The sequence below is a fragment of the Budorcas taxicolor genome, chromosome 2 (assembly GCF_023091745.1).
Source record: "Budorcas taxicolor isolate Tak-1 chromosome 2, Takin1.1, whole genome shotgun sequence".
NCBI classification, from domain to species: domain Eukaryota; kingdom Metazoa; phylum Chordata; class Mammalia; order Artiodactyla; family Bovidae; genus Budorcas; species Budorcas taxicolor.
In genome coordinates this window covers 22,880,446-22,904,417 of record NC_068911.1, presented here as the reverse complement: position 1 = coordinate 22,904,417, position 23,972 = coordinate 22,880,446, and the positions used below count along the sequence as shown (strand labels likewise).

General features: G+C 49.2%; 1 protein-coding gene and 1 non-coding gene across 2 annotated transcripts in view; both read left to right on the top strand.

Moving 5' to 3' along the window:
* The first annotated feature begins 6,349 nt into the window (after positions 1-6,349).
* TRNAL-AAG (transfer RNA leucine (anticodon AAG)) lies at positions 6,350-6,431 on the top strand. The gene has a single exon. It is a non-coding gene; the product is annotated as a tRNA-Leu (tRNA).
* Positions 6,432-6,625: 194 nt separating this feature from the next.
* POLR3E (RNA polymerase III subunit E) overlaps positions 6,626-23,972 on the top strand; it is a 31,307-nt gene continuing 13,960 nt past the window's right edge. The window contains exons 1-11 of the mRNA XM_052656866.1: positions 6,626-6,745; positions 12,603-12,676; positions 13,754-13,804; positions 17,097-17,174; positions 17,892-18,007; positions 18,434-18,516; positions 21,560-21,667; positions 21,996-22,045; positions 22,337-22,456; positions 23,566-23,651; positions 23,920-23,964. Coding sequence (XP_052512826.1) covers positions 12,641-12,676; positions 13,754-13,804; positions 17,097-17,174; positions 17,892-18,007; positions 18,434-18,516; positions 21,560-21,667; positions 21,996-22,045; positions 22,337-22,456; positions 23,566-23,651; positions 23,920-23,964 — 773 coding nt within the window. The 5' untranslated portion in view covers positions 6,626-6,745; positions 12,603-12,640. The remainder of the gene's footprint in view (positions 6,746-12,602; positions 12,677-13,753; positions 13,805-17,096; positions 17,175-17,891; positions 18,008-18,433; positions 18,517-21,559; positions 21,668-21,995; positions 22,046-22,336; positions 22,457-23,565; positions 23,652-23,919; positions 23,965-23,972) is intronic.

Sequence of the window (23,972 nt, the reverse complement as noted above, 5' to 3'; positions counted from 1 at the left end):
TACAAGTACAACTTTGATAAAATCATCATGAAATTTATGCCATGAAATTAAAAGATGCTTGCTCCTTGGAAGGAAAGTTATGACCAACCTAGATAGCATATTAAAAAGCAGAGACATTACTTTGCCAACAAAGGTCCGTCTAGTCAAAGCTATGGTTTTTCCAGTAGTCATGTATGGATGTGAGAGTTGGACTATAATGAAAGCTGAGTGCTGAAGAATTGATGTTTTGAACTGTGGTGTTGGAGAAGACTCTTGAGAGTCCCTTGGACTGCAAGGAGATCCAACCAGTCCATCCTAAAGGAGATCAGTCCTGAGTGTTCATTGGAAGGACTGATGTTGAAGCTGAAACTCCAATACTTTGGCTACCTGATGCAAAGAGCTGACTCATTTGAAAAGACCCTGATGCTGGGAAAGATTGAGGGCAGGAGGAGAAGGGGACGACAGTGGATGAGATGGTTGGATGGCATCACCGACTCAATGGACATGAGTTTGAGTAAACTCCGGGAGTTGGTGATGGACAGGGAGGCCTGGAGTGCTGCAGTTCATGGAGTCGCAAAGAGTTGGACACGACTGAGTGACTGAATTGAACTAAACTGAAGAATTTAAAATTTCTTTAAATTTATTTTTCGGCATTTAATTTTTCACTAGCATGTGTCTTAGCTCCTCAGTGAAATGGTAAGATCAGTCATGAGAAAGGCCATGTTTTATACTACCTTGAATCTTACATAGCATCAAGCAAGCTATCTTTCCTTCAGTAAATTTGATGTTTGCTTCATTGTAGCTTGTCCAGATGGGAATGGTGTATAGTCTAAAGTTCCATGAAGGTTTTCAGGTGTTCTGATGCTGTGATATTTATGGAGTAACACAGCTTCCGTTGCATTTTATGTCTCTTCTTCTTCGTAGGCTGTTAGAAAATTGATTCAATCTATCAGTTATGTTGACTTCCATCTCTAATGCCTGATCACATAGGCTAGAGCCCCCACGGAGAAGGAAATGGCAACCCACTCCAGTACTCTTGCCTGGAAAATTCCATGGATGGAGGAGCCTGGTAGGCTACAGTCCATGGGGTCGCAAAGAGTCGGACACAACTGAGCAACTTCACTTCCTTTCTTTCTGTAGTTCCTTTTGGAGAAGGAAATGGCAACCCACTCCAGTGTTCTTGCCTGGAGAATCCCAGGGACAGAGGGGCCTGGTGGGCTACAGTCTATGGGGATGCAAAGAGTCGGACACGACTAAGCAACTAACACAGACACACAGAGCCAGCATTCAGTAGGCTTTCAGGAATGGCCTATGGTGGTTACTAGATGTCAACTGGGCTTAACTAAACTGCATTTTCCAAAACTCCCTTCCCACCATGTCCAGTGAAGAGAAACCACAAGAGAAATTTGCAGGAGGCATTAGCCCTGTTTCCTCTCTGGAGACGGATGGCATGCAGAGTTCAAAGTAAGAATTTAAAATGTTTACTAACTAAGCTAAAAATGCTAAATTAAATTTTCTAAGTTAAAAATTCATCATGATAATTTATGTATTGAACATCCACTACTATGTTTTGTTGAATCTTAAGACACCATTGATCTTAAGACCCACCATTAATTTCTGTATTAATAAGAAAAAAAGAACACTGAAAATAAACTGTATGCCATGGATCATAAGATGCAGGCCAATTTTAAAGATATTAAAATGTGAAATAAAAACGTGTCTTAGAAATAATGATAGATGGCCTGTCAGACATTGGGCTAGGCATACACAGTCACCTCTAACCCTGCAACCAACTTCAGTATTACTGTGAACGTTTTACAGATGAGAAAAATGAGGCTTAAAGGTATGACACAGCAAAAACATTTGATAAGAATGTTTCCATTCATCAGGAAGGAAAGTTGGAGGTTTGAAGATCAAATATCATCATAGTTCCAGCAGAAATGATGTCACCTGCAGCTGCTGCTGCCGCCTTATTCCTATGACCTCCAGCATGGGACACAGGAGTGCGTTTGTAAAGCTGAAACTTAAAGGTATTGGAGGGAGGGTGTCAGCAGTAGTGGAGTCCTCAGCTTAACTTGACTCAATACAGGAAACCTCTCCCAGGTCTCTCAGTTTGGGTGGACCTTTAAGTGGTCAAGGTGTAAGATGACTGCCTGTCCCAGTCTGCCAAGGAGAGTCCTAGTTCATGCCTGTGTCCCAGTTTTCCTTCTAATTAAGCATTTGTTCTAGACAGAAATGCTCTGATCACCCTGCACGCAACTGAAGTGTCTCCTCTGCAAAAACAGGGTTCCTCTTGGGGAGGCCTAGGTGACTGGGGGATCCTTAGTTGCAGGTGATAGAAATTAACACCAACCGACATTAGCAAAGCTTTTTTTTTTTTTTTTTGAGAAAGAGGTAACTTACACTTTGGAAGGTAAAGGGGAATTAATCAGGCCTCAGAAAGGAGGTCCCAGGGCAAGTGTGGGGATCTAGCAGAAGGTAACAGTCGAAAAGTTTCCTTCCCTGGGCCACTAGTGAGCTAAATTGGCTCTAGTATCCAGATTCAGATTTCCAGGATGAAGCATCTGATTGGCCTAATTTGGATCCTGGTGCTTTGATTGACAGTTCCTTCAAGACCACAGGGAGGTGCTGGGGAGGGATACATTGGGAGCTCAGGATTGACAGATACACACTACCATTTATAAAATAGGTAACTAATAAGAGCTTACTGTATGGCACAGGGAACTCTACTCAATACTCTGTAATGACCTATAAGGGAAAAGAATCTAAAAAGGAGTGAATATATGTATCACTGATTCATTTTGCTGTACTGCAGAAAGTAACACAACATTGTAAATCAACTACACTCCAATAAAAATTAACTGGAAAAAAAGGCCATGGGGAGGAGTGTTTCCTCAAAGGAAAATCAGTATTGGAAACAGAAGAGAGGGGGAAGGATTCTGGGAAGGCAAAAACAACACATTTCCACCCAGAGAGAGGATTCCCTTCAGGGAGGGAGAAGAAAATGGCCCTGAAGAGTAGGGGGAAATGTTAAAAAAAAAAAAAAAAAAAACACAAAACCTTTTCAGATGGTTTTGTTGCAAGCCTCCACTAAAATTTTATTACAATCTTCCTGGAAGACTGTAAATCCTCCAGGAGGATAGTTCAAAGATCCACATTTGGTAGGAACATTTTTAAAAATTTACCTTTTATTACAGTACCACCTACATAGAGTAAAGTGTACAATCTTAAGTGTAGAGCTTGGTGAATTTTAGAACATTTCCAACACTCTAGAAAGCTCCCTCAGAGACACGCACCCGGCACCCCCCCCCCCCCCCCCCCGACCTCTGGCATTACATCCCACCCCAACTCACACAAGGGTGACCATTCTCCTGACTTCTATTCTGGTAGAGACATTTTACAGGACAAGAAAATGGTTACATAATCATTGTCAGATTTGGGAGGACGGGGCAGGGATGTTTCATTAAAGTTCACTGCTGTCTTGACTGGCAAACAGTCAACTGGTGGATGGGTAGAAAACTAGTTTCCCAGTACAAATTTTAACGCTAGTAAATTTCAGAAGAAAAATGGTTAAGTATTTTATTGGGAATGTTAATTTCTTTCCAGAAGGAGGCTCATGCAGTACGGTTTGGTCTCAGACCGGGTTTAGGATGAATTTCCTTTTGCAGGGGCAAGCGAGTGAAGACTGCAGGGGATCCAGGACTAAGCCCCCATGTCCATCCCCGCTGCCCCCAGCCGAAGCGGCTATGATCTAGAGACAGACACCCTTTACTTGACAGTTTCTAGACTGGGGGTGGGGGCCAGAGGCAATGTTTCATCTGTGGTGCTTGCCCTCTGTCCCGGCCACCAGCCCCATTAGCCAAGGGACAGAGCAGATACGCCAAAGGACAGTGGGGGTTTAGCCGTTTCCTCTCTCCCCTTACATAAAGTTTCTGGGACCCAGCGGGTCCCGAGTTCCGGTGCAGCATTCTGCTTCTCCTGCTTATTAGTTTCACATCTGACAGTCACAAGACAGCTGTGTGATGGCACCGGAGGTCTGCAAGAAACGCCCAAAGGAAGCCCTGGGCTCTGCCTTCCTGGATCAGCTGGCATTCCTGTTGGGCATCTTGTTTAGTAAATATTGGTAGGGACTGACATGAATTGCTGCAGAGTGTTCTGGCAGAAATATCTTTACCTCTGTTTGAGCCCAATGATAAAGGGATGTCTGCAAGAATGTAAATGCCACTGGCCCCTGGAAAAGTCTGAAGCTGGGAGCCGCAAAACCATCAGAATCTCTGTGACTCTCTACTCTTCCTCTCATTTTATCATTATTTTTCCATTCACTGGCTTTCTCTTCTTCTCCAGTCCATCTCACAGAATCCGGCCACCCCAAATCCTAGTTCAGTCAGTGGGTCTCAGAGACTGACCCCAACAGTTAGTACAGTCAAAATAACAAATCAGGAACTCACCATGTCTCATGATTGGTCTGACCTCTGTCCTGTGTTTACCATAGAGCCCACTGGCCACACTGGGGGGAAGGTGACCGCCAGAGACCCACTCTCTGGGCTGGTCAGGCAATTACTTGAAAAGTAGAATTAGGCAGTTGCTGCTGCGATTCCAGCAATTATTCTTCATCATAGGGATATTTCCTTTTGGAAAATCCAGCACATAACTCACAAACAAATACAGTTCCTCCTGGTACTAAAACACCATGAGCAGGTCAATGTTTCTATTGATTGCAAGGACTATTCCTCACTTGGTTTTGATCCTCTCACAATGCGTGGCCGAGATAGATGGCTTCTTCTGTATTTATTAAAGATTGCTTTAAAAGTAACAAACTCTCCCAGTACAGTGAAAATCTTTGTATGTCAATACTTATTTTAAAGGTAGATGGAGAAAGAAATAGGCATTAAGGAGGAATTGAAGAGACAGAGGAATATGGAATGCCCAAATATCAGGGTGTGTGCCAACTGGATATTAACTAGAAACTTGAATATAACGACTTAATATAAACCACTTAAATGTCCATATTCATAGCATGGAATAAATTAGATCCATATATATCACAATAAATAAAAAGTGTAATATTGGAGTAGAAAAGCAAGTTGCAGAATAATATTGGTACAATGTAGTAAGGATTATGTAAATAAAAAGCAAGATCACACACTATATTTTTAATGGATTTTTAAAATGATCACATTCACACTTTTAATGAAAAGCATATACATAAGAAAAGAACTGGAAGTAAAATGCCACGATATTATGTAGTGGGAATATGGATGATTTTTTTTTTTGCATTTTTTCCATATTTTAAAATATCTAAATATATATCAATATGGATAGATACTAGAAAAAAATAGGTGAAAAAAGTCAGTTGCAATAAATACTCAGTTCAGTTCAGTTCAGTTCAGTCGCTCAGTCGTGTCGGACTCTTTGCGACCCCATGAATCGCAGCACGCCAGGCCTCCCTGTCCATCACCAACTCCCGGAGTTCACTCAGACTCACGTCCATCGAGTCAGTGATGCCATCCAGCCATCTCATCCTCGTCCCCTTTTCCTCCTGCCCCCAATCCCTCCCAGCATCAGAGTCTTTTCCAATGAGTCAACTCTTCGCATGAGGTGGCCAAAGTACTAGAGTTTCAGCCTCAGCATCATTCCCTCCAAAGAAAGCCCAGGGCTGATCTCCTTCAGAATGGACTGGTTGGATCTCCTTGCAGTCCAAGGGACTCGCAAGAGTCTTCTCCAACACCACAGTTCAAAAGCAATAAATACTACTAGTATGATTAATATTTATATTTATGTAAAATCCATAACAATAAAAACAAACTACCTATTTCTATGGATATATCTATCCACATGAATATATCCATATATATTCACATAAATTCACAATAGAAGGTCCAGAAGGAAATGCAGTATACTAAGCTGTATAATGGTTACCTCTGAGGAAGGGACTTAGAGACCAAAGGTAAAAGAACCTTAGTACCTTATCTACAAAGTTTTCATATTTTGCAATAGTTCACATATTATCTGTGTAACTAAAAATTAAAACACATAATTTTAGAGAAAACTGCCTACACCAGTCCACGGGTTTGGCTTTCGGAAGCCCTGGTGCGGGTTACTGCCGAAATCCATCGTTTATTCCGGTGTGGGTTAACCTGCTTAACGTGTTAAACGTCCTACTCAGAAAACAGATTCTTAAACTGTTCTAAGATCTGTTCGGAAGAAGTGTGGGTCTAATTACTGGAGAAAATATTTTATTTTTAGTAGCCGATACGTTCTAAAATAGTTCTATAGGGATGAAGTAAAACATATATCAAACAAACAGAAATTAAGTGTACTTGCATGTAAATGCATTAAATAGCTTTCTGGAAGGCCCCATTCACAACTGGGTAGCGTGGCCGAGCGGTCTAAGGCGCTGGATTAAGGCTCCAGTCTCTTCGGGGGCGTGGGTTCGAATCCCACCGCTGCCAGAGTGAGTTTTTTGCCCCTTGCTACCTCCTCGCCAGCTGTTTTGCTACTGCGTCAGCGCCCCCTGCTGCCAGGCCAGGGCTGGCCGCCCGTATGAATGGAGCGGCGGCGGGGGCGGGTCCGCGCGCGCCGGGGCGGGGCATTGTGGGTAAAAGGAAGCGCTTGGGCCCGCCCCTCTCGCTCCCCCCACGTGTCCGCCCGAGTTTCTCCACCGGCAACATGGCCGCTGCCTGAGAGGAGAGTCTGGCCACTGCCGCTTCTGCAGCCCGCGGGTACCTGGGCCGTTGCTGCGCCCGCGTGCGGGCCCCGCGGAGAGGTGAGTGCCGTCTTGGCAGTACCCACCCGGGCTGGAGCCGGGCCGTACTCAAGAGGTGGGCTTGGGCGGGGCTGCTGAGTAGGCCGGGAGGCCCGCGCCGCGCGGTGCCCAGGGGCCGGGGGCCTCTTAGGACTCCCGCGGGAAGGACGGGCAGCCTGCCCCAGGAGACCCGGGCCGGCCACAGGCTCCGACCTCGCCTCGCCCTGGCAGTCGGTGACGCCAAGGCCGAGGCTACCGGCGGTGACTCAGGGTCCCGCCGCCTTGCCCCACCCGGCTCAGGCCGGCCTCCTGTGGGAGCACCTGTCCGAAGGCAGCCGGTGTCCTGCCGGCGTGGCGGCTCGTGGCAGTGGCTGTGTGGTGGGCGTGAGAAGGGGGCCTGACCACCCCCGAGGGAGGCGAAACCCATTGGACAGTGTGGCGCGGGGCAGGCGGCCCGCCCCGATGGGCAGGGGCAGGGTGTCCGGGGCCCCCTCCTCGCCGCCGAACCGGATCAGCTCGAGTCCGGCTAGGCCTGGAATTCTCCATTCATTTATTCCAGCCACCCTTCAGTGCTAATTGGGAGCCAGCGACGTGCGGCCGATGGGGCCGGCCCTGAAGATTTGATCAGACGAGGTGTCAGTAAGCACGTCAAGTAAACCAGTAAATAAAAAAGGCCGTTTTGTTGTGTTAGCTTTAGAATCATTGGAGGGCAGAAAAAGGAGATCTTAAAGCAGTTGTCACGGTTTTCTTCATCTGTGAATGGGGGATAAGAGGATTCCCCCGCCTCCTAGGGCTGTGATGAGAGCTAAATATAGGGTAAGACGGGAGAAGCGCCAGGTTGTAGCGTTTGTTTCGTGGCTCTGTCTCCTGCCCTTTTATATTGGAAGAAAACATTGTGCCGAGTAAGTAACAAACCTTCCCAGGGATTACGTTTCTACTCTTCTTAATCTTCACACTTTTCTGAGGTCGGTACCTTTGTTAATACCCATTTTTGGGGTGAAAATAGTGAAGATCAAACGATGTTAGACGGGGTAGAGGTACCAGAGGGCAGACCTGGGATTTGAACCTGTGCAGTTTCACTCCAGAGTCCAGGCTTTTACCCACTACGCCATCCTGCCTTCCACTAAAGGAACTCGCAGCATAGTCGTTAAGAATGAGAATAAGGCTATTTGACATCAGCTAGACCCAGGTTTGTGGCTTAGCTCTGCCTTTCTCTGGCACTGTGACCTTGGGTAAGTTACTCTCTGAACTTGAGTTTCCTCTTTTGTTAATTGGGGATGGTATCAATACATCCTTACTTAGAGAGCTATTGAACAGATTACATGAGGATGAATATATTAAGTCCTTAGAGAAGGGAGGGTCTTATGAGTTAAGAATTAATTCTTTTTGCCTCTAGGCCACCTCTCTCCTTGCATTGAGGTGGAAACTGAAGTGACTCAAAAAGGGGAGATGCCTTGTCGAAGGGGCACACAGCCAATAAGAATCCAGACTTTGAGACTGTTTACCCTGGGCCCCTTACCCCTTAATTCAGTTTTGTGTTGTCTCTCTCCTTCCAGTAGCTGGAGACTGTTTTTCTGTTGGCCTCTGTTTTTCTGATTGGCCTACAGGTTAGACTCCTGCGTGATCCAGCTGTGGCCTTCAGGCATCTTCTATGCTCTGGACCCTCCCTTAGATTTTACCTTGTCCCCTTTCCTTTGTTGAACAGTCCCCTGGTGGGGATGTTTTCTGTGCCCAGTGCTTGGAGCTGCTGCCATAGAGTATCTTTGTGGTCACAGGAAACCCTCTTGAGGTCAAGGTGGTCACTGCTGCCTTGAGGTGGTGGCCTGGAAGTGCAGACCACGCCCCTGTCCTCAAGTGTCCAGGAGGCCCGAACTGTAAGGCCACCAGTCTCTGGATGGGGCTGAATTAGGATCACTGGGTAAAGGGTCTGTCACTGCCTGATCTCATGCACTCATTTACTCAGTCTTTGTACTATATTAAGTGTTTACTTCACTGTTCTAGATATTGGGAGAACAGCATGAATTTTTAAAAAGATAATAATGCCCGTATCAACTCCACAAAGTAAATTAAATCATCTCTGTTTTATGGTTGAAGCACAGAGGGTGCTCATGGAGCATACATTCTAGTGCAGAAGACAGACAACACATAAGCAAATAGACCAGCTAGGTAATTCCAAGTTATGATAAGAACCATGAAAGAAATAAAACAGGGATTTGTTAGTGACTGGAACGGGGTGAGGGGTGGGGGCCTTTAAAGTGAATGGTCAGGGAAACTTGTCTGTTCCTGGAGGGGGTGGGATGGGTGATATCTAGTGAAAAGGAGCCAGCCTTTTTTGAAAAGACCTGAGGAAAATAGATGATGTGCAAAGTTCCTGAGACTGGCTGGGGCTTCGCTTGTTAGAGGCCCAGCAAGATCATATGGGACCTTGGGGCCATGGAAAGGAATTTGGATTTTATCCTATGTGACAGTTGAAGAGTTTTGAATGGGGGAATGATAACTTTCCTTCCAAGGAGCAAGGGTCTTTGAATTTCATGGCTGCAGTCACCATTTGTGGTGATTTTGGAGCCCAAGAAAAGAAAATCTCACTGCTTCCACTTTTTCACCTTGTATTTGCCAGGAAGTGTTGGGACAAGATGCTGTGATCTGTTTTTGAATATTGAGTTTTAAGCCAACTTTTTCACTCTTTCACCCTCATAAAGAAAGAAGGTCGTTTGTTCCTTTTCACTTTCTGCCATTAGAGTGGTATCATCTGCATATCTGAAGCTGAACTATTTCTGCCTGCAGTCTTGATTCCAGCTTGTGATTCATCCAGCCTGGCATTTTGTATGATGTACTCTGCATAGAAGTTAAATAAACAGAGTGACAATATACAGCCTTGACGTACTCCTTTCCCAGTTTTGAACGAGTCAGTTGTTCCTTTTGAGGTTCTAACTGTTGCTTCTTGTTCTGCATACAGGCTTTTCAGGAGACAGGTAAGGTGGTCTGGTATTTCCGTCACTAAGAATTTTCCACAGTTTGTTGCGATCCACACAATCAAAGGCTTTAGCATAGTTAATAAACCAGTAGTAGATGTTTTTCTGGAATTCCCTTGCTTTCTCTATTATCCAACGAATGTTGGCAATTTGACCTCTCATTGCTGTCCTGGGGGTACCACAAGGGACACACTAGATGAAAATCTCTGCCTTCGTCTAGTTTACCACTGAGTGGCAGTGGGGGTGGATGGTAAACACGAAGCTGTAAACTGTCGCCTGGTGATACGTGCTGTGGAGAAGGAACTCGCTGGGGGGGTATTGTGGTTTTAACTGGGTGGGTAGGGAAAGCCTCAGCCACAAGGCAGAGTCTAAGCAAAAACTTGAAAGAGGTGAAGGAGGGCGCTGTGGGGTTATGGGGGCCAGGGGAGCAGTGACAGAGACCCAGAGCGGGGTTGGGGAAGAGGGGGAGGCCTGTGGAAGATGAGGTCTGAAAGGAAGAGGGTCGGGGAGGGGTTGTTTAGGGCCTCGCATGGGATGGAAACGATGTTGGCTTTTATTTCTGGTGATATGGGGAGACTGTTAAGGGGGAGGAGTGATGTGATCGCTAGCTGTGGGTTCAAGGTGGAAGCAGGGAGGCCAGTTAGGAGGCTGCTGCTCTAAGGTGGGCAGGAGCTGGAGGTGGCAGTGGGAGTGCCCAGATGCTTGGCATACTTTGAAGGTGGAGCTTACAGGATTTGCTGGTGTGGGATGAGAGGAGGAGGAACATCGAGGATGATGCCAGTGCTTCGGCCTGAGCCTTGTTAGTGTCTGGAATGTGTATCTGGAATAAATATGACTTTGCATGGTGGCTAGGACAGGGCCTAGATGCCATTGAATCCTGTGGTGAGAGTATGTATGCTCTTTCAAATATTAAACCATTCCAGTGTTAAGTAGATTAGACAAAAATTGAGCTGGTTTGATCCCTGGGTTGGGAAGATCCTCTGGAGAAGGAAATGACAACCCACTCCAGTACTATTGCCTGGAAAAATCCCATGGACAGAGGAGCCTGGTAGGCTGCAGTCCATGGGGTCGCAAAGAGTTGGACATGACTGAGCGACTTCACTTTTACCAAAAGAAAGAGGTCTGGGAAGGGCTGAGATCAAAGGCTGCCCAGGTGCCTTATTTATTTATTTTGGTCTACCCTAGGTCTTTGTTGCTGCCTGCGGGCTTTGTCTAGTTGTGGCTACTAGAAGCTGCTTTCTGGTTGCAGTGCCCAGGCGAGGCCTCTCTTGCAGAGCACCAGCTCTAGGGTGTGTCGGCTTCGGTGTCGGGCTCAGTAGGTGTGGTGCGTGGGCTCAGTTGCCTCTTGGCACGTGGACCTTAGTACCCAGAACAGGGATGGAACCCATGTACCCTGCCTTAGCGGGCAGTTTCCTAACCATTGGACCACCAGGACAGTCTGCCTAGATGCCTTTTAAAACTGAGCATATCCTTCCTTTAGGAATATGAAGGTGAATTATAGTCAGACCTCCATGTTCCTGGATTCAGCTAACCTCAGAAACTACATTTGCCTTGCCCCTGGCAACTATTTACATAATATTTGCATTGTATTTATGACTTTTTACATAACATTTACATTGAATTAGGTATTATAAGTAACCTAGAGGTGATTTAGAGCTTCCCTGGTGGCTCAGCTGATAAAGAGTGCGCTGGCCAGGCAGGAGACCTGGGTTCAGTCCCTGGATTGGGAGGATCCCCTGGAGGAGGGCACGGCAACCCACTCCTATATTCCTGCCTGGAGAATCCCCATAGACAGAGGAGCCTGGTGGGCTGCAGTCCATGGGGTCTCAGAGTCGGACACGACTGAGGGAGTGAGCACAGAGATGATTTAAAGTTAAGATATGCGTAGGTTATGTCCAGGTGCTGTGCCGTCTTCTGTAAGATGTTCCCCTGTATTCCCCCCCACCCCAGCCCCTACCCTTTCCCCAACTGATACTGAGGGACACTGCACTCACCCTCCACCACGGAGACCTGCCTTCTCTCCTCCAGGTATCTGAAGTGCTTCCTGTTGCCGGGAGTCCCTCTTCCCCTCTGCTCTCCTGGCGTGTCCAAATCCTTCTGTCCTTCAAGACCCAGCCCAAACTCCCTTTCCCTCCCCCAAACTCCCCAAACTATAACTGAGACCTGAAGTTGGGTGGTGTTGATGTCATCTTGGTCCTCTTGCTTCCTGTGTGGCTTTGGTAAAACACAAAATAGTGTCTGAGTTCCAGTCTCTTTGTGATTAAACGGGGACAGGTGAGAGAAGAGTACGTTTGTGAAGAGGGTCAATTTTAGACATATACACGCACACACAGAAAATCACAGAAAGGAGGTCATCTCACTTGGGGTTGGGTTTAAAGTCAGCTTGAAAATCAGCTATCAGAGACGGAGTCACCCTGGGATCCAGGCCTTGGGACTGTCTGCTCTTCCTGCTGCACATCAGGCTCTCCTCTAAAGGTTCCCCACGGCACCCGATCACTTTCCAAGTGTTTTCTTGGTGGCTGTGAACCAGCCAGCCACCATCCTCCTGCCTGGTGGTGAATTCTTCTTTGTCAGTGGTCAGAAAACCCCCCAGGCTAGTCATTTACCCTTTCCTGTGGGTGTAATTCGCATGTGATGTCTTGGGTCCACCTGTTTGTACCCACTGCTTCGTGGTTTCTGCCTGCTTTTTTTTTTGTTGTTGTTGTTGTTACTTTTTATTGTTTTGATTGATGGGGTATATCAGCAAAAATGATGTGGGCTATCCACTTTTGACTCCATGAGAGATATAGGAATAAGATCTGTTTCTGATTGCCTCAGGCTTCTTCGTCCCAGAGCGGGACTGGTTACAGAATGGGTGTCCAGGTGTGTTGGTTGAATGACTGACAGGCCTTTTGCTCTCCTTGCAGATCAAGTCCAAGGACCACGTGGCTGGCTCCCCCCTAGTATGGCCAATGAAGAGGATGACCCAGTCGTACAGGAGGTAACTGCCAGGGCGGGGTCCCTTGCGTCCATCCTCAGGCCAGCCGAGGACCTGTTGGCTTCCTCTCTACCTGAGACCCTCTTCCACGTACCTGCCTGGCTGACCCCCTCACTTCCTTTAGGTGTCTGATCCAGCATCACCTTGTCAGAGAGGATTCCCTGACCAGCCTGCTTCACGTGACATTCTCGTGCACGCCCTCCCTAGCCCTTTACTTTGCCCATGCCTTGCCTTTGGGCACAGCACTTCTCAGCCCCTACACATAAGTCTTCTGCTAGAGTGTAAGCCTCTTCAGGGCAGGGATTTTGTTCTGTTCACCACTGTGTCTGCAAAGCCAAGTTCAGTGCCTGGCAACTGATACTCAGCGACTGTTGAATGCATGGGCTTACCCAGATTCGGTCCTTTAGCAGATGTTTGCTGAATCCATTGTGTGCTGGGGGCTATGACAGCAGTGAGCCAGGCCGTGCTCCCTCCCGTGGGAAGCTTAGGGTCTATAAGACTGGTAAGGAAGGGGTGGTTCCAGAGTCGGCCCAGACAGAGACACATCCTGGAGCCACTGGGCCTTTGCACATGCTGTTTCCTCCACATGTGCCTCCCCGTGCCTGATGAGCCTTCTCTCATCCTTAAGGCCTGGAGGTGGGAGAGGCCATGGTTCATAGGAAGAGCTAGGAAGCAGGAAGGGAAACTATGTGCGGCAGGGGCAGTGAGGGTTGAAAAGAAAGTAGGGCCAGTCAGACCACCGTAAGACAGGCCCACCCAGGACAGGAGGTGGAGGGCACAGGGAGGAGGCCCTCCCCTGCCCCTTCCTCATCAGAAGAGCATTTCATTGGTCCCTCTAGCATGCATCTGATCTCGGCACCCTCAGGGAATACATTCTTATTGGGGTATAGTGACCTGGGCGGAGGACATACCCAGGTTGGAGATGTGGTTCCCTTTGTTTTTAGCATCAGTTGAGCAATTTCTTCTTCCCCCAGACTGCCTCAGGGCCACTAGCCCTGAAATCTGAGGAGCAAGCATGTGCCCAGGCAGGTTGGGCATTGAGTTCTGCCTCCCGGTTAAGTCTTCTTCTCTTGTTCCCAGATCGACGTGTACTTGGCCAAAAGTCTGGCAGAGAAGCTCTATCTGTTTCAGGTAATTATGAAACATAAAGGTAAGAGGGGAGACACAGTAAGTGATAGATAAGGAACAATGTGAAACCTCCAGTTGCTTAGAATTCTTGGCACAGAGGGTGTGCTAAGACAGTCTCTTTGGTTTCATGGATGGGCCAGTAGTAGTCTCTAATTTCAAAGATGGGAAAACCAAGACAGCCTTAAGAGAACAGTGTATTGGATGAAGCTTGGGCCCTGGGGACAGCCTGCTTGGTTGTGAGTCCTTGGGAAAGTTCCTTAAAAAAAATGTCTGTGCCTCAGTTTCTTCAATTGTATGGTGGTGATAAATAATACCTGCCTGATAGGGTCCTCATGGGAATCAAGTGTGTCCATATTAAAGTGCTTACACTGCTGCCTGGTACAACATTAGCACCACAAATGATGGCTGCCGCTGTAGTTGAGACTCCAGGGCCGCATCAGCCAACCCCTCCCCTCTTTGCTGGGCTGGTAGTTTTTTATTTGCTTGTGCCAGGTCTTAGTTGGGGAATGGGGATCTAGTTCCCAGACCAGGGATCGAACCCTGGGCCCCCTGTACTGGAAATGTAGAGTCTTAACCGCTGGACCACCAGGGAAGTCCCTGGGCCAATAGTTTAATCCTGGTCTCTCCTCCTTGTAACCCTAGACTGTCTGCAGGAATCATTCAGGGCACTTGACATATGTTAACTCATCTCATCCCACAGTAGCCTGTAGTGGTTATTATTACTGTAATTTAATAACAGCTTTCCTGAGATCTGATTCACACCCATGCACTTCCCCCATTTGAGTGTAAATGCAGTGAATTTTAGTCTGTTCACAGAGTTGTACCACCACACCAGTCTATTTTAGGAAGTGTTTGTTGTCCCATCCTCCCAGTCCTAGGCAACCATTAACCTATTTTCTGTCTATAGATTTGCCTTTTCTGGACATTTCATATAGATGGAGTCATGTAATATGTGGCCTTTGTGCCTGGCTCCTTTGTTTAGCAAGATATTTTCAAGATTCTCTCTTGTTATAATGTGTATGAGTACCTCATTTCTTTTTATGGATGAACATCCTCCATTGTATGGACATGTATACCACATTTTATCTCTCCATGCATCAGCTGATGAGTATCTGGGTTGTCATGTTTTGGCTATCATGCATAATGCTGCTATAAACATTCCTGTCCCAGGTGTTTGTGTAGAGAGGTTTTCATTTGTCTTGAAATTGCTGGGACCTATGGAAGCTATCTTTAATATTTTGAGGAAATTTATATTCCCAGCAATAAGATTGTTAAGTATTGGGTTGGTCAAAAAATTCGTTTGGGTTTTCCCCATAAGGTCTATGAAAAAACCCAAACGAACTTTTTGGCCAACCCAGTATTTTCATCCGCATGTTGCATGTGAGAAAAAGGCCCAGGGAGGCTAGGAACTCGAACAAGGGGCCTGGGACAGGGCGGCAGCTCCCCTCTGGCACGTGCCGGTGTGCTGGGAAGAGACCTGGGGTTGGGCCCGTGGGGCTGGAGGCTGTTATTCGGGGCCTTCTGTTCTTGCTTCCTCGACTGAGTGCAGAGTGATGGACCTGGTGGTAACAGTTCATGGTGCGCCAGCCCCGTGCTGGGCCTTGGCTTCATTTGCCTCATTCCCTGTTCCTAGTGGTCCTGGGAGGCAAGGAGCTTGCCTGAGCACACGAGGAGCAAGTGGCAGGCTGAGGAGTCTGATTCCGGATCCACTCCCTTCCCTACCACCCTTCCCAGCGGTCAGGAGGTCACAGGGCTGCCCTGGATTTTCGCAGACCATGGGCCCTCCTGGGCTGTCTTGGGCGAGTCTGTCCCAGCTCCAGGCCCAGTCCAGACCAGTTGTGCTGCGGGCTGCTCCTGGACCTGAGCTCCAGCCCAGGAAGCAGAGAGGAGTCACTCTGTTGCTATTTAAGAGAGCTTTTAGGGAACAGCCATCTCCCTGGGCTAGAATATAACTAACTGGTCTCAGATGGCCTCCGAAGGAGCATTTACTTTACGCAGTGCCACGCCTCTGCCAGGCTCCTTCTGGAGGCTGTTGTGCTTCTCACAGTGTTGGCCACAGTCTTTTGAGAATGAGTCTAAACCGTGACTCATCCGTCCCCTGAGTGGTGTACGTACAGCATGGGAGAAAGAAAGGAAAAGTGGGTCTGTGAGGAAGGAAGTTAGCACGGCCTTCTTTGTTCAGGGCAAAAGAAGCGATTTGAGAGCAGTACACTCGTGTGATGCAAAATAACTTCATACGTGCTGACACGGGGGCCCAGAGAGGCCTCTCTGAGCAGGTCAGTTGGCAGACCAGCTCCCTTCCAACTTTATGGAAAAGCCCACACATCAGCCTGCAGCCTGTAAAGAATCTGCCTGCAACACAGGAGACCCGGGTTCGATTCCAGAGTTAGGAAGATCCCCTGGTGAAGGAAATGGCAACCCGCTCCAGTATTCTTGCCTGGAGAATCCCATGACAGGAGCCTAGCAGGCTACCATCCACGGGGTCGTTGGGCATGACTTAGCGACTAACTCGCCACCACCACCGCCCATCAGCAGAAGGGAGAGAATGGGATAGTGATTCCTGTAGATCTGTTGACTGGGAGAAAAGCACAATCTAACAGTTGAATGAGAATTATATTTGGTTCAGCAGATGTACTGAAGAGGAAAGCCCAGAGATAGCCTCTCAGCCCTGCAGGACTATTTTGAAGAGATAAGGGAGGAGAGGGTAGATAGGAGTTTTTGCAAACGAACAGCTTCTCTGTGTGGGGGAAGTGGGAACAGCCAGCGCTCTTTGAGATCGCTCCTTTGTTATGCGCCTTAACTGTCAGGTACCCTGGTTTTTCCTTCCTGAATGCCCTTAGGGTGCCCTGTAGGTGGAGTGGCTGCAGGGGCAGAGGGTTTGTAGGCCACAGCATCCTTTGTGGCAGTTGCTTCTGCAGCGAGCAGTTTTTGTTTTCCCTTTTTGCTTCCTGTGGTCTCATTTTACTTGTCCTTCTCCACCTGGGTGGCCTGTAAATGAGCAGTTAAGACTGTGGACCCTTACCCTTGACTCCCATGGCATTATGCTGGGTTCCTAGGGGCCATAGGCCATGCGTGCTGGGGCCTGTTGGGGTTCCTAATGCTTGGGCGTGTCCCTCGGATGTGTGAAAGTGGCTTTTTGGAAGGAGGCTAGCTAGAGCCAGTGAGACGGGATTCAGGAGACCAGCGGGGGCCTCCAGTCTGGGGCGGGAATGGAGAGTAGCTATTGATTCTTGGCCAGCGCCTCTAGAGCCCAGCTCTGGGCAGGGTGGACTGACGGCTCCGTTCCCTTCCCCAGTACCCAGTGCGTCCAGCCTCGATGACGTATGATGACATTCCGCACCTCTCAGCCAAGATCAAGCCCAAGCAGCAGAAGGTGGGATTGGCCTCCTGGGTGGAGGTGGAGGGACGGGAGAGGTGATAGAGTGGGAGCTGAAAGAAGCCCAGAGGAGTGATTGGAGAGTAAAGAAGAAAACCAGCAACTTGCAGGGCCTTGAGAGCTGCAGAAGGAAACTTCCAGAAAGAAAGGAGGTGGGCAGCTCCAGAGAGGCCAGGCAGGAGGAAGGCCTGAGTTGAATTAGAACACGGGATGGGGTGGACTCAAGGTCACAGGACAGGGCCAGTGTGAAGAGGGCCCGGTATGGGGAATCTCAAGACTCTCAGCGCTGGGGTGACAGGGGCCAGGAGACCGGCCTGTCCTCAGGCAGCTACAGCTCTAAGCTCTGTTGTCATGTAAAAAGCTACACCAGCATTGCCAATTCTGCTGACATTTGAAAGGAAGTTGGAAATAAGGAAAAGAGAAAAGCTCTTGATTTTTAAATGTGGGTACTTAATGTAGACTTTGGGGAGTGGAATGTGGCGGCAAGCAAAACTACATGAACCCCTTCCAAAAAAAGCACTCAGGCCCTTCTCTTGGAATTTGGGTCTGTAGCCTTTGTGTGGACTGAAGTCCAGGGGCCTTCGGGGAGGGATGGTGTCAGTCCTGCTTCTGGCAGAGACTGAGGTTAGGAGATGGGTGTGGTGGGGTTGGGGGATCCCCTGAGCGCTGTGCCTCGGGGTCCCCATAGCTGGTGGGGGTGCTTGGTGCCTCCAGGTAGAGCTTGAGATGGCCATCGACACGCTGAATCCCAACTATTGCCGCAGCAAAGGGGAGCAGATTGCGCTGAATGTGGATGGGGCCTGCACTGACGAGACCAACACGTATTCCTCGTGAGTGCCCTGGGCCCTAAGGGTGCCGAGCTTCGCTTTCTTCAAATATGAGCCTTCCACGGCCCTCAGCGACACCGAGGCCTTGTGCCCCACAGCTGGGCTCCCCACCAGCGGCTCATCTCTGCATGACTGGGCCTGGCATGGGCTCATCCCCAGGGAAATAGTCTTCCCTCCTGAGATGGCTCCTCTGACCAAGTTCTAACTGGGCCGAGAGGAAAGCTGGCCCCTTGATGGGAGAGGGAGCTCCCATCCACTGTGTGTCTCTTGGGCCACAGTTGAGTTTCCTCATCCCAGCGCCCCTCCTGCGGCACGTGCGGCCTTGGTCTCTGGCTGTTGGAGTTCAGGTGTCGGGGTGGAGGGGGCTGTGCCTCCAGGCCCAGGCCTGAGCTTCCTTCCGCTTGACCCTCGTTCTCCCTGTGCTTCCAGGAAGCTGATGGACAAGCAGACGTTCTGCTCTTCCCAGACCACCAGTAACACGTCCCGTTATGCTGCTGCGCTCTACAGGCAAGGTACCCACTCTGGGCTGCCGCGAGGGCTGAGAGGGTGGGAGGGAAGCAGGATGAGGGCTGGGGCCAGGAGAGGACACCCTGAAGGCTTCATCAGAAAGGTTGTTGCTGAGCCGTGAAAGACGCTGGGATTCCTGGCCTCTGGAGGAGAGGAATTCAATCCGGGGTCAGTGACAGGCTTGACTGCTCAGAGCTTTTGTGTAATAAAATTTTATTAAAGTATAAAAGGGAGAGAAAGCTTCTGACATAGACATCAGAAGGGGGCAGAAAGAGTGTACCCCTGCTAGTCTTTGGCCGGATGGTATATAGCTGCTAAGCTGCTGCTAAGTCGCTTCAGTCGTGTCCGACTCTGTGCGACCCCATAGACAGCAGCTTACCAGGCTCTCCCGTCCCTGAGATTCTCCAGGCAAGAACACTGGAGTGGGTTGCCATTGCCTTCTCTTATATAGCTACAGGCTGCTAATTAGAGAAAGGGAATGTCTCAAAACTCAGAGACTGGCACCAAGCCCCTTACCCACAACATGCATTTTGAGATAACATGGGCACAAGGTAAGTCATCCCGGGCCATAAAACATTGACATGAATCTTGAAGAAAGATAGGTTTCCAAGTAAATATGTAGTTTCGTTAACACAGATTGGCAGAACATGTATGAGTAACCCTTACCCGTTCTGAGTCTTAATGTGGACCATCTTGAATAAAGACAGAATCTAGGGTAAATACATAGTTCATTAACATGGTTTAAGAAAAACATTTCCTTAAGAAAAACGCGTTGGTTAGCTCAAGGTTTGAGAAGAGTTCAGGTGAAACCAGGTGTCATTACGGCAACACAGAATTTTAAGAGAAACCTCCTTTTAAATCTGTATAGAGAAGGGAAAAAACCCTTACACTTGAAGTTTATTTCCTCCTGCCGCTTAAGAGAGAGAGAAAAAACATCCGACGCTTGCAGCCTGTTTCCTCCGTCTGGAGACCCCTGGCCTTCCTGCCTGTTGCCCTCTCACCCACGGAGGCCAGGCTGTCAGGGGACTGGGGTTTGCCACCTCCAAGGACTTTTACAGATACTGCCAAACCTGAAGGGGTGGGGCTCTGAGGTCATCATCCTCCTGGGACACAGACACACACACAGCATGACCTTTGAGGCAGGAGTAGAATTTTGTCTTAAATACAAGGTATTTATGACCCAACAGTTCCATTCCTAGAAAACATCTATGCAAGAGAAATGAAACATCACCACACAAAAACTTGTACATAGGTGTTCACAGAAGCATTATCCATGATAGAGAAAAGTGGAAATCATCCACATGTCCATCAGCTGATGCATGAATTACAAAATATGGTATAGCCATACATGTGAATATTATTTAACCATAATAAGGAAAGAAGTACTGATATGTGCGCCAACATGCGTGAGCCTTGAAAACATTAAGCTAAATGAAGGAAGCCAGGCACAAAGGACCACACATTACATGATTCCATGGCGTATGAAATGTTCAGGACAGGCAAACCCATGGAGACAGAAAGTGTCGGTAGATTATTGGTTCCCAGGGGCTGGGAGGAGAGTGGAATGGGAACATGGGGTTTCTTTTTGGGGTGATGAAATGGTCTAAAGTTGATTGTGTTACTGGATGCATTGGTTTGTGAATATATTAAAATACATTGAATTGTATGCTTGAAATGGGTGAATTATATGTTATGTGAATCATCTCAGTAAAGCTGTTAAAAAGTACAGGCTTACTATAAGTATTTAGAGTTTATAAAGCAATAAAGAAATTTGAACACTTAGGTGATAAAGTGGGATAGAATAAAAGTAATATCAAATAGCTATACTCTTCTGATTTGAACTCATATCTCAAGGATATAATAAAAAAATTTATTTGGCTGTGCTGGGTCTTAGTTGTATGCAGCATGTGGGAGCTAGTTCCCCTACTAGGGATCGAACCCAGCACCCCCGCCTTGGGAACATGGAGTCTTAACCACTGGGATGCCAGGGAAGTCTTTAAAGCCACGTTCCTTCCTCTCCCTAGTCACGTGTTTACTCCTCATCTCGAGTACTCTGCTCCCTCTGGGGTTGCAGAGAACCTCCATAGAGCCTCGTGTCTGTCTGATTTCATTCAAGCCTACATTGACTTGATTGAAACTGATTATCTTTGCACTGCCTCCCAGTGCACAGGTCTGAGGCCCAAGGAAAAGTTAGGATCTGTGTCAGAGGCATGTAGGCACTCTTCTACCCGGCTCCGCCAGGCCTCTCTCCAGCCCGCTTGTAGGAGCCAGTTGTTTTTTTTCCTTTTGTTTTTTATTTGTGAGCTGCGCTGGGTCTTTGTTGCTGCTCGGGCTTTTCCCTACTTGCAGCACACGGCCTTCTCATTACAGTAGCTTCTTTAGAGCTCAGGCTCTAGAGCGCAGACTCAGTAGTCGTGTCTCACGGGCTTAGCTGCTCCGCGGCATGTGGGATCTTCCCAGACCAGGGAGCGAACCTGTTACCTCCGCATTGGCAGGTGGAACTTGATCGACTATGCCACCAGAGTCCCTGCACTAGCCAGCTTCTTAATAGGATGGGTGGGACTTGACAGGGAGACAGGTTGGAGGATGTGGGGTTAGGGAGGCAGTGAAGTTGCTGTGGCAGAGGCCTGGGTGGGGGCCAGGGAGAGTGGGGCGTGTTTGCTGAGTCACCACTGGGGCCAGAACAAGCAGTTTGCAGGGAGGGGAGTGGGGGCCGGGGTCGAGAGGCCCTTGAATGTTGGTGGAGGAGGGTTTGCAGGTAAGCCTTAAGAAAGCAGCTTTGAGCAAGAGTCTGGGTTCATGTCTTGATCTGGTTTATGTGCTTGTTGTGTCCAGCACAGCCAGATTGGGTTGCGAATGGCTGTCAGCTTGATGATCCCAAGGCTCTAGGACTGGGGGCTAGAGCAGAGGCGGGAGGCAGTTGGGCTGAGGCCTCAGTGAGCTGAGGCCTTTCAGAGAATCTGGGGCCCCTGGTGACTCCCGTGAGCCAAGCTGGGTGGGTCAGCCTCAGCTCCTAGCGTCAGGTCCAAGCCCTTCTTCCTCTGCCAGGTGAGCTCCACCTGACACCTTTACATGGCATCCTGCAGCTGCGGCCCAGCTTCTCCTACCTGGATAAGGCAGACGCCAAGCACCGTGAGAGGGAGGCAGCCAATGAGGGTGAGCTCGGGAGCCCCAGCCCTGAATCTCTCTGTACATGTTAGCGGGTGAGGTCGGTTGTGGGAAAAGTACTAAAGGGCTGGATTACAGGATCCTTAGCAGCATCCCAGGCCTTTACCCTCTGATGCCGGTAGCACCCGCCCCCACGATTTTGACCACCAAAAATGTCTCTGAATTTCCAAGAGTCTCCTGGGGAAATTGAAAACCACTGACTTAGGCAGCTACCTCTGTCTAGGAGGAGAATTCAGACACTACTGCTTGAGACCTGCCTGGTGGGTGGGGTGGAGAGCCTGTGCAGAAGCTGCGAGCAGGGCCTTTTCTTTTGCAGCGGGAGACTCTTCCCAGGACGAGGCAGAGGAAGATGTGAAGCAGATCACGGTGAGCCCAGGCCCCGAGAGCGCGCCGGGAGGCAGCAGAGCCAGCTTTGTACTCGGCTGTCTGGAGGCAGCAAGGGTGGGCGGGTCTGCGTGGAGCATGGGCTCTGGGGGTGAAACAGAAAGAGTCCATCTCTTAGAACCTTCTTGCTGGACTACCTGGAGGGCTAATCTGCCGGGCATGAGGTGTCTGGGAGTGGGAAATGCCCCAGATGCTAGGTTCTCTGGCGTCCGGGTGGGCCCTGGACGACAGCCTGGGAAGGCCCCAGGCCTGAGGTCCTGGCCCCCACCCCAGGTGCGGTTCTCCCGGCCTGAGTCGGAGCAGGCCCGCCAGCGCCGCGTGCAGTCCTACGAGTTCCTGCAGAAGAAGCATGCCGAGGAGCCCTGGGTCCACCTGCACTACTACGGCCTAAGGGTGAGCTGGGGTCTCTGGGCGGCGCGGGCACTGGCCTCAGTGGGCTCCTGGGAGAGAAGCCCCAGTGCCCGGAAGTGTCACCTGTGGCCTCGTCGTCTCACATCCCCTTTCTTTCAGATTGAGTTGTAGCCACTTGGTAGTGCTACAAGGAGAGAGGTTAGGTTCTGGGGACAGTTTATCCCGTGTTCCCGCTTTCCTGCCTGTGTGCGCCCCCTGGGGAGTGAGTGACCGTGTCACTGGCGGCGGTGGTGGCCCCTGGGCTCTTGCTGAGTGTGAGCATCTTGTTGGGCTCAGTGAGGCTGGTGTTTGGTTACGTACTTTTATGCATCGTGGGCCCTGAATGAAGGCCAGACGCCCCATCAGGTGCTCTGTGGAGAAGCAGCCATCTGTCCCATGGCTGAGTTCGCTGTGCACCTCACCCGCCAAGGGTGATTTTTACTGTACTTGACTTAGAGCCCAGTCTTTGGAACTATATTGAGTAATGGAAGCAATCAAATATTAGCTCACAAAGACACCATAGGCTCCATCTCCCCAACATTTTTGTAGAGGTGGAGCAATTTATGATTATTCTGGAACCTTCCTGAAAGAGATTTTTGTGTTGACAGAGCCTTAGACTTGGGGTTAGTCAGACTTCCAAAAGCTCTCCTGTTTCCTAGTGTATAACCCTCTGCAAGTTACTTAATCTCTGAACCTCAGTTTCCTTATCTATAAAATGGGAATAATAATAACGGTACCTAACTTCACGTTATTTTGGGGATGGGATGAGTTGGGGTGTGTGTGCAGCCATAGGAACAGAGCCTGGCGCGTGCATAGTAGGTGCTCAGTGAACACTAGCTGTTATTATCATTGCTGTCTGTGTTTCTCTTGTCAGCGCATAGAGGCACAGATGCGCTGGGACTGTGCAGTCATAAAGGCAGGAAGGGATGTGGTTGAGGCCATATGCAGAGGCCTTGAGTGCTCTGCTCAGGAAGTTGGGGTGATCCTGTGGCCGGCCTTGGAGCCGGACAGTGGGTGACTAGAGCAGAAGGTGATACAAGGCTGAGAATCAGATTGCAGGGGGAGGCCTGGAATGTTGGCTGAGGTTCCTGACTCCCTGTTCCTCCCCACAGGACAGTCGCTCTGAGCACGAACGCCAGTACCTGCTGTGCCAGGGCTTGAGCGGGGTTGAGAACACGGAGCTGGTCAAGTCCCCCAGGTAAGATCAGCCAGGCTGGGGGCGTGGAGGGCTGCTGAGCCTGACACTGGCCCCGGGAGCATCCGTCTCTCATGGGTCCTGCCTTGAGACTGTGGCCCTTTCTGTAACACGGTGGGGAGATGTGGAGGGGTCCATCATCCTCTGGAGAGGGCCAGAAGAGGGTGCTGGGCTTTGGGGCAGGGAGCGGCTTGGATACAACCTGATTGGTGGCCGGGGTGGGGCAAGGACAGAGCCCTGCGAGCTGCTGACCCGTTCTCTCCCCCGACAGTGAGTACCTCATGATGCTGATGCCCCCCAGCCAGGAGGAGGAGAAGTGAGTAG